The sequence below is a fragment of the Acomys russatus genome, chromosome 13 (genome assembly GCF_903995435.1).
Source record: "Acomys russatus chromosome 13, mAcoRus1.1, whole genome shotgun sequence".
Classification (NCBI taxonomy): Eukaryota; Metazoa; Chordata; class Mammalia; order Rodentia; family Muridae; genus Acomys; species Acomys russatus.
Window position 1 is genome coordinate 64,248,175 of NC_067149.1, and position 17,813 is coordinate 64,265,987.

Genomic DNA, 17,813 nt, shown 5'->3' on the forward strand with positions numbered 1-17,813 from the left:
GGGGCAATCACTAACTCTATTAATTATAGTTGAATTAAGTCTATGGTCTTTTTGCAAAGGTCAAGAATTCTATCATAATAACCCTCCTTTACCTCATTTGATTGTTCATAGACTCTAGTTAAATGTGGTAGTTTAAATAAATATGGCCCATATAGTCTCATAAGGAGTGGCAGTATCAGGAGGCATGGCTTTAGTGGAGGAAGTGTGTCACTGAGGGTGAGCTTTGAGGTTTCAAGTGCTCCAGCCAGGCCTATGGATGCTCTCTTTCTGCTTCCAGCTGACCCAAATGTAGAACTCTCTGTTTCTTCTCCAGCACTATGATTGCCTACGTGTCACAAGACTAGTTTTGGAGTAGTCTTTCCATGATGACAATGGACTAAATCTCTTTACTATATGCCAGCACCAATTTAATGTTTTTCTTTATAAGACTAGCCAAGGTCTTGAGGTTGCTTCACAACCATAAAGCCCAGCCTATGACACCAATAAATGACAGATTCTATAGACAGGCAGTAGCATAGCTATTCTTTTAAAATATATGTTTCTTGGGTGCTGAGGAGAATGAGTAGAGGGTATTATATTTGGGATGCAAGTGGGAGAACCTGAGTTTGGATGTTCAACACCAAGAAACTAGCCTGATGTGAGGAGACAATGGTACATGCCTGTTACTGTTACTCCAGTCTTAGAGGATGAACAGAAGATCACAGGCGTTCTCTAGCCAGCCAGTTTAGTTTTAATCAGTGAGTTCCAGGTTCGGTGAAAGACCTTATCTCAAAAAACTAAAGTGAAGAGTGTCACAGGAAGACACCAAAATGATCCTCTGTCCTCCACACACGTATGCACAAAGAATGCACCCACTCTCCACATTTGTCACACATGTACACATACACACAAATATAAAATGAAGTTTTAATGAGAAATGTCTTTTTTTTTTACTTGCATCTGCATTTAGCGTTGCACTCTTCACAATATTATGAAGTCAGCCTAGGTGAATATCTACAGGTGAATGGTTAAAGAAAATGTGGTATAATAGAGAAAGGCCATAAGAAGAATAAAATTCTGTCTTTTGCAGGAATATACAAAAAGAAGCTATGCTTAGAAAAACAAATATTTAATTTTCTCTCTTATGTGATATTTTACACAGATAAATAAAATAATTTACATACATGGTATATGAAAGTGGACGCATGACTGAGTGATGGAAGGGAGCTATCATGGAAAGATGAGAGAAAGGAGAGAGTGTGGGGACTTACTATAGTCAAGACAATGGTATGCTTGAAAGATGTCTTTTTTTTATAATATTTTTTTTACAAGAAATGTGAGTCTTAATAGAAACATTCACAGAGCTTATTCACTGGTTTTAATTCTCTCTCTCTCTCTCTCTCTCTCTCTCTCTCTCTCTCTCTCTCTCTCTCTCTGTTTTTCTTCATTCTTTCTAGTTTCTTACATTTTTTGTGGCTATTATTCAACTTTTTTTTTCTAGTCAGAGTTTCTCTGTGTAGCCTTGGCTGTCCTGGACTCACTTTGTACACCAGGCTGGCCTCGAACTCGCAGGGATCCACCTGCCTCTGCCTCCTGAGTGCTGGGATCAAAGTCATGTGCCACCACCGCCCGGCTTATTCAACATTTTGATAATATTTTATTTCAAACTCTGATATATATCCCATGCTTACATAAAAGAAGGCTGTCAGTTGGCTCCCATTATTCCTAATGTGAGAAACATTGGTATCAGATATTTCTTCTTTAAAATACATGCTTCTCATTTAGAATCAGAAGTTAAACATCAAATATTTCTGGACCATCAGAAAGGTGGTCTATTGGTGGGCATCTGAGCCACATAGCTGGGCCAAGATATCGGCCATGGTTGTGAGAGTTTGTGGTTGAAAGATTTAGTCAGGGCAGGAGAGAGCAAGGGAAGCCTGCTGGGTGTGGATGACATAGAAGCTTCCAGCAGGCCATTGCCTATGGTCCGTATCAGCAGGCATTCTGCCATTAGCCTAGCTAAGGGTTATGGGATCAATTTGTGTCCCTTCTTAGTTCTTGTTGGTTTCATCTGAGGATCAGGAATTATCAGGGTTTTGAGAAGTTACTTAGAAGTTGCCCACAGGGACACAATCTTGCCTTGAATTCTTGGGCTTCCATATGTCATCCCAAGAGGTAATAAGTTTTTCAAACACAACACATTCAAGAACAACCTTTGGTGCATTTTTCTGCTCAAATATCAACCATTAAAATTAATCACAGATAACCCAAATCTGATGCATGTGCTGGTGACTGATGACCTGGTCACACATTTTGTTTGACTCATAAGGGAGAAGCAGCAAACTAGAACCACTGGGTTGGATCTAAAGACCTCATCTGAGGTCCCAGCGCATGTCAGACAATAGTGCTCAGTTGCCCAAGCATGAAATAAATCATGGCTTGAGTTGTTTGGATACAGCTGGGCTCCAGTGAAGATATCCTTATTTCCTCTGAGATGGCCTTTGTTTTACAGATCGCAATAAAAATCCTTTTACTTTTCCGATTGGCGATTATGATGCTGCATTCTCTTTCAATGGCTCTGTACTTCACGGAAGGTGTCCCTCTGCAATAGCACATTCTAGTATGACATTTGGGGGAGGCGGGGACATAGTAATCAAGTAACATCGGCCACACAGGACAGATATACAGGACATTTCATGCACCACTGGGGATTAACTAATCCTGTTTTCCTGACATCTTTCAAAAGCCCCTTCTCTGTTTGTATTTAGATTCACCGGTAGGGGGTATCAAACATGTTGTGGTTTTTTGGTTTTGTTTGTCTGTTTCTTCAGATGATAACAGAAGCTGGGGGCTGAATAGCCAGAACTGGATGTCACAATGACCACATCGAAACGCTGGATGTGCAGAACACACCTTGAACATTTTTTTTTTTCATGGAAACCAGTTGTATTTAAATTTTTACTTATTATTTTATTTATGTGCCTCTGTGTGCCCAGAGAGTACAGAAGAGGATGTTTGATCCCTTGTGTTGGAGACAGAAGTGGTTGGCACTCACCAACATGGGCATTGGGAACCAAATTTGGGTCCTCTGCTAGATCACCAAGTGCTGTTTACCACTAGGCCTCATTAACCCCTCATTAGCCCCAGTTAATTTTTTTAAGACAGGGATTTTTAAAAATAAGCCTGGTTTGAATTCTAAACATTTTCTTCAGAGATTCATCCCTGATACCTGTGTACTTCAAGGAGACCTGAAGTTTGTGCAACAGAATTTTTCATACTTTTATGATGATGGATTATTTATTAATGATATCTCTACATATCTGATAAATGGAAAAGAAGGCCAACAAGAATTAAGGCTGAAGAATAAGTATAATCACACAAATGTATTCAACTTTCCAAAGTTATTTTATGCATACGACACTGTGAATGATTTCTCCTGGGTCTTAAAAACATGGATCACAAAAAGAAGGTGCTTTTCCAGACACTTGTAAGCACTGATACCTTTTCACCCCAAATAACTATTCTCAGAATCATCACACCATGTCCTCACTAAGAGATAGCCCCATCTATCCCACCTTGCAATCATTTAGATTAAAAGAAAAAGAATGATGGACTCAGTTTCTTCCTTGTCTATAAATGGCACTACCTATTATTAGTTTTGCTTTCAGGGGACTGGGGAGATGGCTTAGCAGTTAGGAGCACTGTTCTTCCAGAGGTCCTGAGTTCAATTTCTGGCACTGCCATGGTGGGTCACAATCATCTATAATGTGATCTGATGTCCTCTTTTGCCATGTAGGTGTACATGTATCTAGCAGATAATGCACTCATAGACATTAAATAAATACATTTTTAAAAAATCTTGCTTGTAATTATTCATATTTCTTGGTGAAAATTTGCTTTTAATCATTTTTACTTTCACAGAGGAAAAAAAATCAAAGCATATAAAAGAAATTAAATTGAAAGACCAATGCCTAAGCCTTTATTCTTTCTCCCTAGTCTCACAATGGCTCAGAGATAACGTGCACGTTTCCAAACATTTTTTTGGTTCCTTTCGAAGTGAACTCAACTGTGCTAACAAACCCATAAAATGGAATATTAATTTGTCAAGTCCCATTTCATGCCACAGAAGAGAAGAAGGACAATCATTGCCTATTCTAACTTTTCCATTATTTTCCAGTTTCTTTGTGTTTCAGGTTGACTTTTTAACTTCTCACAGTATTTGCTACCCTGGGATTACAGCTAATTTAGTAACAAACTACTGTGTATTTTGTTATGTTTAGACACATAACAATGCAAGATGGAAAACTGATTCACCTCCAAGTCTCTCTGCCTCTTCCCTTGATTCTGTCTTCCATGTGTGTCTGCTATGCCATGATCACAACATGATGAGAATGCAGCTCAGAACAATAGCCCACCTCCCAAACCTCAAGGACACCATGAGGAAATCTCTAAGCACACCAATGCCAGCTTTTCCCTCTATGATGTGTCAAGGAAGGACCTGTACTCTTAGAGTGAAGGACTACCTCCTTTATAGGGGGTGAGCCCCAAGCACGAGGCATATGCATGTGAGCACAGGTGCCTGGGAGATCACAGGCATTAGATCATCCGGAACTGGGACCACAGGTGGTTGTGAGACTCTTGTTGGGGTCCAATAATGGGGACCAAACTCAGAGCCTGAGCAAAAGCAGCACATGCTCTTAACACTTAGCCATCTCCCCATCCCTGTGAAGCTTGCCTTCTATGTTACACACTGACTAATTCGGAAAATCGTAACTTGGAAGATAACTGCCGAAATCCCTTTAGTTAGGTCATCTACTTCCTCTTTGCCTTTGCTTGGATTTGGCCCATCCCGCAATGGCCCATGTATTAAAATTTTAGTCCTTAGCAAGGTACTATTGAAAGGTGATGTAAGGAATAAAAAGTGGTGCCTAGAGTAAGGAAGTTGAGTCAATGGTCATACGCCTTTGGAAGAGAAACTAGAGCCCTGGCCCCTTCAATCACTCTCTCCTTGCTACCCAGCCAATGTGACATAGGCAGCTTCCTTTCTATGAGTTTCTTCCCCAATGTTCTGCATAGACACAGGTCCAAGGCAGCAGGGCCAAGGGATCACGGCCTGAGACCTCGGGTAGCATGAGCAAAATAAGCCTTTCCTTCTTGGAATCGGGTTAGCTTCAGTTCAAGTAACAAAGCTGCAAACTTAACTTGTTTACAAACAATCTGGCAACCACAAAGAACTTATAAGATGATACCTATCTCCCCTCGTTACCTATCTACCTGCACTCTGCTCCAGCCTGTAGGCAGTCTCACTTTACTATGCATAAATAACCGTAGTGTATGGACCTGCATCCCTCACCTTTCCTTCCTTTTCCCTCCTGATCTTTAGGGATTGAGTCCATTTTTATATTACATATGACTTCTAGATATAATATGAGATGTACATGTATTTCATTATGAAGAGAAAATGGTGGTGAACAGAAGGGAGTAGTTCTGTCCATGCTATCATCGTGAGCCACAGCTCTAAAGTGAAAGAAAGCTCATTGTTCCTTAAACTCTTTTTATCAGCCACAAAATCAGATAGCTTCTGTATTAGTTACTCTTCGCTGCTGTGATAAATGACCACAAAGCAGCGCATATGGGAAAGAGTTTATTTTGGTTCATGATTCCAGAGGGATAAAAGGTCTCTCATGGAAAGGAGTCACGACAGCAAGCAGCAGGCATGGAACTCGAGCTGGAAGCTGAGGTTTCACATCGTCATCTAAAGCACAAAGCAGAGAGAGAAATGGAAGTGGGGTGGGGCTTTTACCTCTCAAAGACCAGTCCAGTGATTCACCTCTGTACTGAGTATGAACCTTTAACCCTCCCCTAACCAGCCCTCATCAATGCTATCAACCAGAAATCAAACATCTGCTTGAGCAGGAGCAACATTTCTCATTCAAACTTCCATAACCTTCTTTTGTTTGTAATGTGTATCTTCAAGTTTGCTAATTACAATTTTATGGCAAAAGCCACTCTTAAAACTTTTAATTTCTCTCATTTATTCACTTATTTATGGTGAGGCAGGTACACAATAATGCAGGAGTGGAAGGCATAGGACAACTTGCAAGAGTTGGTTCTCTCCTTCTACGATGTTGATTCCAGGGATCACAACCACTTCCTCAGGCTCTGTGTAAACACTGCTTTGCACTGAGGCATCCAGTTGGCCCCGTGTTAAAGGATTTACTCTAAGTTGATTTTGAAATTTAATAGCCATGTGCTCAGAGGACACATGAATAAAATGAACACTGGGCCAAAGAGGCCTCCCAAATATGAGGATTAGCCTTTTGAGAATATCTGATGCTACATCCTGCTGCTGTTAATTTAGAAGTAGGGCCTAATAAATGTTTATTATTAGCTTTATAATTAATTGTTATGGTGGTATTTTCTAACCCGCTGGAAATCAATGAAACACGGACAACTGTTATATTTTAGAATAGCCTTGGTTCACCTGGGGCAGGGCAGATAGTAACACCCCAAACTACCTCCCATATTGGGGCAGGTATCCCACACCCTGCCTCAGCCCCATGCCATCTGCTTCTGGTAATTCAGATGGAGCCAATTCCTATCCATAATCCCAAATGCTTGCTAATGTTCTTTATCCACGCCTGTCATGTGCTTCTCCTCCACCTAACACATAGCTGCCGCCTTCCTTCTTCTATTCTTGTCTCTCTCCCCAAAGTGTGGGAACCCTCGCCGTGCCTATCCCATTTGCCCTGCCCAGGTTGTCTTTTTATTTATCAAACAGGAATAAACGCAGGCAAGTTTACATATATTTTTGGTTATGTGAGTCTGCCCACTTGGGCAATGACCAGGCCAACCTCCAATAATTTCTTTTTCTTTTTGTTTAAATTAAAAAGGCCATTTTTTTATAATGTACAGTAAGAACAATTATGAAAAATTATAAAAAGCAATAGGTAAGACTTACATTCATAATGTCTAATCAAAATGTATTTGGCAACCTTGAAGAAGATACTATCCCATTTTAATGAGTTTAAAATTCTGAACCTAAATCAATCTCTATTATATGTCATATACTTATCAACTTAAAAACATCTATCTAGACCTAAAAGCATCTTCTTAACTCCTAAACAACTAGGCTTAATTATAAAACTAAACTATCTGGTCTTCAACTCTGTCAGAGACTTGAGAAGAAATACAGTTAATTATCTGGGTGAACAGGAAGGGCAGGTTAGCAAGTGCCAAAAAAAAAAAAAAAAAAAAAAAAAAAAAAAAAAAACAGAGACAGTTTGCTGCCTGAACAGCCACCTAAAACTCTCTATAATGTTGGAGCATTATCTTCAGCCTTCTGGCTCAGTATGTCTGAGAGACATATTTGTGAAGCAGGAACTATTGAGGACTTGCTTATCCTGTCTTGGCAGAGTTTGGCCATCAGCTCTGCCTGCATCCAAGCTTGCCCATTTCAGGCAGAATTCTGTCTGTAGGAGAAATGAGGACATTGTTTGCACAGTGGCTTGTTTGCCACATGTGACACCATCTCCAAACGGACGTTCTTTGATGCTCATCATCTTCTTTGAGGTAGTTTGAAAGTGTTTCCAGAAGCTGACATATCTTATTGTCAAAGAATACTTAAAGGAATAAAACATATTTAAATGTCATTTTTCTGTAGATCTCTGAGGTTTTTGAAGAGTTTATCTAACTATTTTACCTTATATATCTATGAATACCATCTATCTTTTAAACCGAGGATGTGTATTCCTGTGATTAAAAATATATCGATATTGACACACACACGTGTGTGTAAAAGGCAACCTTAAATTTTAATTCTATACCAGTATAACAAAATAACCTTATTTATGATTAACAATTAAGGTTTTAAGTTTAGGAGTAGATTCAATAGTTTTTGTCATATCATCTCTATATATTTTTTATATTCTCTCTTTCTCTTAAATCCCTATCTCTATTAGAAAGAAAGATAGATAAAGATAAGGAAAAGAGAAAAATCCCTGAGTCCAACCTCGTTTTTCTCTGAATAAAACCATTAATACCTTATAACCAATTGCCAGTGACAGTAAACATCCATAGCCCAGGAAAACAACCAAAAACCTACCAAACCCCTTAAGGAAAATGAGGCATCATTCTTAAGGCTGATTATCTACTGATTAGCGGGTAAAGAATGCCTTTATAGATGCACAAATATCGTTAAGAAAAGGGGTTAAATAAGCTAGCAATAACATAGCCTTGTTTGGGACAGTCTGAAATGCTGGACCAATTGAGATCAGCAGCTTTGTTTGAAGCTGTCCTGGGAGCATGTTCCGATAAGGAACAGAAATTGAAGCACTTGGGACAGGAACATGCAGGATACTGGAACAAATGTGTCAGTGTCTCAGCATCCTGGAGGATGAATTCTGTCAGGTCTGATCCAGCATCAGCATCAGGTTCTTTTGTTCTGAAAACACATAATTCTCACAAGCATTATATAGCCCTCAAATTATAAATGTATGAGGTGTGCAGATGCACATATCAATTAGCCTCACATTTCCCTACTTTCTCCCTGAACTTTCTTAGAGAAGGTATGGAAAGTTGTGATCACCAGTAAGCAGACTGCAAACAAGTCCCGTAACTACAGCCAAAATGAAGCCAAAAAATATCTAAGAGCCTTCTGCTGTGGCACCTTGGAGAGGGGCCAACGTATTCCCCCCCTCCCGCCCCATTCTCTCTCTCTCTCTCTCTCTCTCTCTCTCTCTCTCTCTCTCTCTCTCTCTCTCTCTCTCTCTCTCTCTCTCATCTATGCAGTTAATTTCATTGCCCATCTCGGTATAGAAGACTGACACGCTCCTAGTTCCATCTCTTTAACCCATCAGGTATCTGCAGCCGTTGCTGCTTTGTGAGAGTTGAGACTGCAGTCAGCTGGAAGTGATGTCTGTGAAATGCTATGGTGCAAGGATGCATGTGTGTTAAAGCTAGAGTCTATGCTTTTTGAACTTCAGAAGGTTTGGAGGGGAAAACCAACCATTGCTAAGACACAGTTCTTCCTTTCTGTCTTTCCAGTAGGTAAAGTTTGGGAAATGGCTAGGGTTATCTCCCTGGGACCTATTCCTCCTGCCAAACTATGATAAAGTATTATTTTTAAGGGGTATGGATACTTGAATTTAGCTGGCTCCAATATGTTGCTGCTAATTTAGAAGTAGGGCCTAATAAGAGTTTATTATTAACCCTGTAATTAATTATTATGGCAGCATTTTCTAACTCACTATCAATCAATGAAACACAGACACCTGTTATATTTTAAGATAGCCTTAGTTCACCTGGGGCAGGGCAGATATTAATCCCCTAAACTCCCTCCCATCCTGGGACAGGTATCCTATACTATGCTCCAATCCCATACCATCTGCTTCCATAATTTTGATCAAGCTATATCCCATCCATAATCCCAAATGTTTGCTAAAGTTCATTGTCTGGGCCAAATCCTCCATCCATGCTGACCATGTGCTTCTCTTCCATCTAACCCATGGCTGCCTCCTTCCTTTTTCTCTTCCTGTCTTTCTACCAAAAGCATAGGAACCTTAGTCACATCTACCCATTTGTCCTGCTTGGGTGTGCTAGCTTTTTATTTGTCAAACAAGAATAAGGTCTTAAGCAAGGTTACAAACATTTGGGGGATGTGAGTCTACTCATATGAGCAGCGAACAGACCAACCTCCAACAACACTCAGTCTTAATTTGTTTTTTATTTCATTTTATTTTATTTCGTTCTGTCAGTAGTTAACTCTGTCTTGTGGTTGAACCCAGGGCCTGGCACATACTAGGAAATCATTGTACCACTGAGATATAATCCAATCTCTACAAAGGACCTTTGAAAGAACGAGTTATTTCAAATACTTGATTTTTTAAAAAGGCTTTCATGACTAGCTTTGAATTGCTAGAAAAAAGTTTGAACTGTCTTTGCTACATGATCTTTAATAATATCATTATGTCTGTCAGTGTTCTAAACAAAATGATCAGCTCTGGGACATGAGCAATGATACAAGGGATTGAAAGCAAGAGATGACACACAACTGAGAAGTCTAATATTGGAAACATAATGTCTACAATTAAAAAGAAAACAGAGAGACAGAGTTAGCTCCTGAATAATTAGAGACCTGTGCAGACATCTTGCACATATAAAGGATAAAGTTAAACAAATTATTTCAATGTGGCACAACCAGATTACATATTTTCAGCACTAAATCCCTCCAGCATCAAAGTGTAAATTCAAAACAAATAGTGCTTTGGAAATAGGAAATGTTTAAAGTTTTTTGAAATTATGTGAGAAACACACACTTCCTTCAATTAAGTTAAAAGAAAACTTTGAAAATGAAGGCAGCTTTAAAGTTCAGTGTGGGGGTAGCCATGGAAGTCTTCCCTGAGAAAAATCTTAAGTGATACCCCTAAAGTTCTGAAACTGCTATCAGTAAATATTTTTATCATGAGTAAAAGCAAATTTTGAAGCCCTTAAAAATAAGAGTTCCTACAGTACCTCTCATGCTTTAAAACGAATGAGATGTACATTCTCTTCATGGGCTTGCACAGGCCAGTAGAAAACTCATTACATCTTAGTTTTCAGTTCTGCATCGTTGTCAACCTCAGGACTTCTGTGCTCATCCAGGCATTTGCTTTTCTCCTCTGTGAGCTTCATCTCTGCAAGTCCAGTTTCTGAAGAGTCAATTTCCCCAGGGAGTTGGAGCTTCCTCATAAGTATTAGGATGAAGAATGCTGGGAGAAAGCTTGATCCTCTTAGTGCTGCAGGCAACCCAAGGTAAATGCGCCTGTTGAAAAGAACTAATCTGTATTAAATCTTAACGTCTTTAGTGAGAGCTAATTTTTAAAAATATTCTTACAGATCCTTTTTACTCTTGAAGAAAAGCATCACTGCCCATTTTCCCCATGAACTTAATATAATCTACTTGGCTGAGTTGTTAATTATTTTTGTCAAAATGTTGAGCATTTTCCATCATAAAAATTTAAATGTATTTTATTTCATTTTGGTGATGGCTAGTTGTTTTGTTTTGTTTTGTCAACTTGACAGGATTTAAGATCACTATAGAAATAAATCTGTGCATGTGTCTATAAGAATGTTTTTAGAAAGTTTTAGCTGAGAATGACTTTCTACCATGAAAGTGAGCACGGTACTATGGCCTTCTAGCATTTGGGGCTTCCTGGCAGAGCATGCAGCGCCAGCCTCCTTACCCTCCACCACCATGCCTTCTCTGCCATTATGTCACTTTTGTCTACCATTTCCCTTCTGTCATTGTCACATGTTCTCTCAAATACTGAGCCAATAAACCCTATATCAGGTTAAGGGAACTCTTCTGTTTTACTTAATCAAATTTTGATCACACGTGGTTAAAACACCATACAGCTATTTTTTTCAAGTATTGTTTTTAACTCAGCATTTGTATGCTGTGTTAAGCCAATAGCTTTTGTGATATTGGAAACTTTGTATGTCTAAAATAAGCTCTACTTGTCATTTTATATATTAGTTATTTCAATTTAATTTTAATGTAGAATTTTGCATGTATAGTAATAATTAAAAAATTTAAAAATTACTTTTAGCTGTATGCCATTGTTGCTTCTCTCTCTCTCTCTCTCTCTCTCTCTCTCTCTCTCTCTCTCTCTCTCTCTCTCTCTCTCTCTCTCTCTGTCTCTGTCTCTCTCTGTGTGTATGTGTGTGTGTGTGTGTGTGTGTGCTCATGAGTCCTGGGTATTTGTGAGTTGGATTAACAGGATTTAGTGATCTGCCAAATGCATTATGGGAATTGAACTTATGTCCTCTGCATGATCCATTTGTGCTCTTAAGCCTTAAACCATCTCTTTATCCAGTAATTTTTTTCTTTGCTGAATTTGTGCTGTGTAAGCATGAAGACTAAACAAGTTTCCTGAAATCAGTTAGGCACTTTTCCCTTTCATCATTTCACATAATAACATGCCTACTGTTATAGGCATCTCTTCTTTTTACATCTGATAAAATACGACTTAAGGTTTTATTGGATTTCACATGTTTGGAAAATGCATATTTTGGACATGTGCACATTTCTAAATAACTCTGAAAGTATTTCTTCCTGTTCTCAACATATTTATAGGAAATATTTTGTGATGCATAGTGCTGTCAGTTTCATACCATTTAGGATCTCCTGGGAAGAAAATTTCAGTGATGGCCTGTGTGGATTATGGTAGCCTGTGAACACGGCCATGGCCCACTATTTTGATTACATTAATTGAGATGAGAAGACCCAGCTCAGAGTTGATGATACCATTCCTTATGCAGGAAATCCTAGACTGCCTAAGAATAGAGAGTCAGCAGAGGTAAGCTGATTGTGGGTCCCAACCACCATCATCCTCTACCCCAAAGAGACATGTGTCTGGCTATAGCAACATTCAGCTTAGAGCCCTCTCTGCTGCTAAATCCATCTGCCTTACCCACCTGAGACACTGACAGCAAAGACCCACCAAAGCCAGCAGAGGTGAGCTGTATGCAGGGCCCAACCCCCATCATCCTCCATCTTGAGGAGGCCTGTGTTGGGCCTGAGCAACATTCAGCTTAGAACTGTCTTGTCTGATGACTCCTGATCTACTGGACTCATCTGGGACAAAGCCAGCAGAGGAACCACCAGGCCCACTACACCAGAGACAAGCAGATGGCTAGAGGTCAGCATAAGAACACAAACAACAAAACATAGGGCAGTATGACACCACCGGAAACCTGATGTCCTACCACAGCAAGACCTGAAGATGCTATCACATCTGAAGCACAAGAAAGCATGCATAAATTTGAGGTTGTAAAAATGATAGAGCCCTTAAAGGAGGAAAATAAATCCCTTAAGGAAATACAGGAAAATACAGTCAAATAGGAAAAGGAAATGAATAAAACAGCTCAAGACCTAAAAATTGAAATATAAGCAATAAAGAAAACACAATCTGAGACAATCTTGTAGATGGAGAACCGAGGGAAGAAAACAGGAACTATAGGTACAAGCATCACCAACAGAATACAAGAGATGGAGGAAAGAATCTCAGGTATAGAAGATATTGATATATCAGTTAAAGAAAATGTTAAATCTAAAAAGTTCCTGATACAAAATGTCCAAGAAATCTGGGACACTATGAAAAGACCAAACCTAAGAATAATAGGAATAGAAGGAGAAAACTCCCAGCTCCAAGGCCAAGAAAATATTTTCAACAAAATCACAGAAGAAAACTTCCCCAACCTAAAGAAAGAGATGCCTAGAAATATACAAGAAGCTTCTAGAACACTAAATATATTGGATCAGAAAAGAAAATCCTCCTAACATATAATAATCAAAACACTAAATGTACAGAACAAAGAAACTAAATAGAAAAATACAGAAACTAACACAAGTCATGAACCAAATGGACCTAACAGATATCTATAGAATATTTCACTTGAACACAAACGAATATACCTTTTTCTCAGCACCTCACAGAACCTTCTCCAGAATTGACCATATACTTGGTCACAAAGCAAGCCTCAACAGATACAAGAAGATTGAAATAATCCCTTGTATTTTATCAGACCAGCATGGATTAAATCAGGAACTCAACAACAAAGGAAAGAATAAAAAGCCTACAAACTCATGGAAACTGAACAACTTCACATTCAATGACCACTGGGTCAGGGATAAAATAAAGAAAGAAATTAAAGACTTTCTAGAATTCAATGAAAATGAAGACACAACATACCCAAACCTATGGGAGACAATGAAAGTCAGGCTAAAAGACCCTGAAAACACCAGTTTAAGAAAGAAAGGGATAATTCGGCTCACAATTCTGGCTTAGAGTCCACCATTCTGCAGATGTCGAGGCATTTGGAACATTAGGCAGCACAAATACCCTGACAGTGGTTGCATACTTCCACCCTGTTATTATGGGGATACCTGGCCAGGAATGGGATCTCAGCCTCCCCAGCCATACACATTTTGGGCCTGCAAAATGGCCAGCACTTCTCTTTTTTATTTTATTTTATTATTTTATTTTTTTCAATTCAAAAAAATTTTACATATACACTTATATTATTACACATATATACACTAGATTACCTATAGCAAGAAGAACCATGGCACAATAGGAATTACATAAATGTTACATTCTTAGTCTTTTGGCTATTTGTATTTGATAGCCTTGAAGAAGACATGTTTCCTATCTTGGTGCATCTAAATTTCTGATTGTAAATCAATCTCCATCACATATTGTTATTATTAACTTAGAACACCTATGTAGACTTAAAAACATCTTAACCCCAAAACAATTAAGCTTCATTGTAAAACTAAGCTACCTGGTGTTCAACTCCCTCAAAGACATGGGAAGGAATAAACTTGATTATCTGAGTATGCCAGGCCAGCACTTTTCTATGCTTGGATTTTTCAGTACAATGTCCTGAAACAGAGCAGGTATAATCATACAGAGCTAGACAAAATTCCTTCTGGATACAAGGATGTTAGGAGCATGGAGGAGTACTATACAGTCTGTAGCAAACAAGTTTTCTCGGTAGGCTTCCTTGGTGACTGCTGTCCTAGAGGGAAAGCAAGGTAATAGCCAGAATCTGGCTGAAGATAAGCCTGGCATGACTTCTGGGGTGGGGCAGCAGGGAAGCCACAGTTGTTCACTACAGTGCTAGTGGTAGGTGCCTGTGTAGAACTGAGAGTTGTGGGAACTATGGAGGTAACTGCTTTTAGACAAAGCACCAGCATGAAACCACACCCAACTAGATGTACCATGATCGCTGAGCTCCCTGGTCTCCTGCTTTTTGAGAGCAATAGTTCCAGCTATTTCTATGTGAGGCAACAGCTTCCCTCTTTTGACACTTTCCTTTTTTTATTGAAAAATGAAATTATTCATATTACATCTCATTTGCTTTCCCATTCGTGCATCCTCCCATTCTTCCCTCCCTCCTGCTTTCACCCCATTATCCTTCCCTATGACTGTGACTGAGGGGGACCTCCTCCCCCTGAATATGATGCTAGGGTATCAAGTCTCTTCTTGGTCACCTGCTATCATTCCTCCGAGTGCCATCAGGCCTCCCCATCAAGGGGATGTGGCCAAATATGTCATGGCCAGAAAGTCAGTCCCAAGTCTCCACTTAACTGTGGAGAATGTTCTGTCTCTTGGCTAGATCTGGGTAGGGGTTTGATGATGACTGCACATATTGTCCTTGGTTGGTGCCATAGATCGAGCAGAATCCCTGGGCCCAGATCTGCCCATCATAGTGTTCTTCTTGTAGGTTTTTAGGACCCTCTGGATCCATCTATTTTCCTATCTCCTATATTTCTCTCATCTAGAATCCCAATAGGATGTCCTCACCTCTATCCCTTTCAACAGGTAGGTATCAAAAATCTACTGAGTCAGTACTGTGCTATTGAGTCAACAAACCACCAAATGTAGTGAGGCATTTATGGGTTCTCTGAGATGAGACTAGTAGTCAAATTTAGATAGCAGATCCCTTCTCAAGAGAGCTTCTGGCTACAGCACTTGGCATGATTTTTTTAAACTGAAAGGTTACTACAATATCTGAGGGTTCTTATCTATTCAAGCTGCAAGCATGGCGTGGGGGCCAGAATCCATGCTGCCATGCTATGTGTTTGGGACTCTGTCATCCCAAGGCCTGCTTACACACACACACACACACACACACACACACACACACACACACACACACATACACACCAAGCACTTTCAAAATAATGGGAAAGTATTAAAATATATAAATAAGAAAGTTATGCCATCCATTTGCATTCTGAAAATGAAGCCAAACATAATCTTATGAATGAAGAATATGAAAGATATGAGTGAAGACATTTTATGCACTACAAAAGTAAGTCACAGAAGTTATCTTTACCTGAAACTATTTATATCATACATCCTGCACGCCCCTGGCTCACCACATTTCAGAGTTCCCCAATGTAAACAGGTCCTGTCTATCAAAGCACCAGAGTAAATTGGTGCAGGAATGCCAGCTGCAAAGAAGAAAGAATAAAAATCAGCCCACTGACAGGAAGAAAGAAAAGAGAAAGATGTGTTAATTTATTTGAAAGTTCTTCAATTTACATATTAAAAGACAATATAATAAACTATGAATAAAAATTCTAAATTTACTTTTAGGAGTTATAAATTAATATAAAATTTCTAGATCACAACTAATAAAAACTATTTATAAGATATGAACAAATGATTCATTGAGTTCATAATCATGAACCTCATGTATTTTCTAAAATGTCTTGTGATGGCTTTCTATATGTCTAATTAACAAAAACCATTTCGTACTGATTGTATTCTTGAATATTCTAGAATATAGGAGGTGTGATTAAGTTCAGGTAAGTTCTTTAAAGATAAGGGGAAACATTTTTATCAAGTAGCAATTTCCAAACACAAAGCCTTGTAACCTGAAGTTCAGGGTAAAGTGGTCAGGTAACACCTAAGTTAAAGATGCTACAAGGTCACTGGATTTTCCTGGATGTGGACAGTTGGGATATTGCAGATCCAGAGATACTTTATCTTTACCTCTTTTATTAATCATCCCTTGCCCCATGCCTGTGTCGGACCACATGTCTGTATAACTATCACGTGAAACCTTAGGAGGACACTACCCTCCACCCACGCAAACATTAAGAATGTCATTATGTCCTACAGCACTTGAGTCTACAGCAGAGAATTATCTGCTTTGCTGTAACTATCCTACCTGCCATTCACACAGATCTATTTGAGAAGTGCATTATTAATGCCTTCCTTTGTTCTCTCACTACAGAGATCACCAACTGTCATTGTGTTAGAACCTGAATTTTAGATGAATCTGTGTTCCTATGTCAGAAAAAAGAAACCACCCTTATTCCCTTTGAAGTTAGAACTGTGTTTTGGGTTAACAAAATAGTTGCTATCTTTTTATTCAGGGAAAATTTATTGGTTTAATAAGCGCTTAATATTGGTCTTACGTATTAGGGAAATTTTTCATACCAAATACTCTTATGTAAAATGCATGTAATCCAATGCCAAGTGACTTCTCTTCAGACTTGATACACCTAAAAATACATAATACATACATAAGTAAAAGTACATAATGCAAATCCATAGCTGCCCTATCAGCCTCCCAATGACAGTGGTAGCTCGTGATTCTAATGCCTAAGTTTTTCATCCTGAGCTGAGAATTACATAGCTCTACCTCTGTTAAGCCCACACAGAGGAAGGAGAGTAAGGACATCTGAAAGTTATCCTCTGTCTTCCATCCATCTAAAGCAGTGCTGAGCCAATTAACAGTTAGACACTGTCTGCTAACTTAGATGAATAGTTTCCTGTTTACCATGGTGACCATCTTGCCATACCTAACCCTAATGGACATAAACTTCCAAAACGACAACCTAAATCGATCTTTATTCTCTTAAGTACTTTGCAAGGCATTTTGTCATTTTGATATAAAAGGCTAACACATATTATATAAAAATTCAAAATATGGTAAAGATGGCATCACTGATAAACAAAGACAGAATCTATCATGTAGGTTATGATATTGATGCTCCAACAAAATAGAGAGGCAGTAAACTGTCTCAGTCATTTTTTTCATTTTGGAAGCTTCTAACCTGCACTCCAGGTTCACTCAGGCTTTTAAGTTTTATCCATTCTCAAGTCTCTGATGGGTTTGAAGATGAAATAATTTAGTCTTTCAACTAAGCTTAGTGGGTTAGGGGTTAAGATGTTTTTAGATCAAGATATGATAGATATTAATCTCCTTTCAGAAATTTAGACCCAACCAGATAGGAAAGATGTTTAGTTTAAGTTTGCCAAATACAAATAGCC

General features: G+C 38.8%; 1 protein-coding gene across 1 annotated transcript in view; it reads right to left on the reverse strand.

Moving 5' to 3' along the window:
• Positions 1–9,600: 9,600 nt before the first annotated feature.
• The window catches only part of LOC127197593 (solute carrier organic anion transporter family member 1A5-like), a 50,906-nt gene continuing 42,693 nt past the window's right edge, over positions 9,601–17,813 (reverse strand). Inside the window, exons 13-15 of the mRNA XM_051155539.1 lie at positions 16,977–17,041; positions 15,865–15,982; positions 9,601–10,780 (exon numbers count right to left, since the gene is read on the reverse strand). Of these exons, the coding sequence (XP_051011496.1) occupies positions 10,561–10,780; positions 15,865–15,982; positions 16,977–17,041 (403 nt within the window). The 3' untranslated portion in view covers positions 9,601–10,560. The remainder of the gene's footprint in view (positions 10,781–15,864; positions 15,983–16,976; positions 17,042–17,813) is intronic.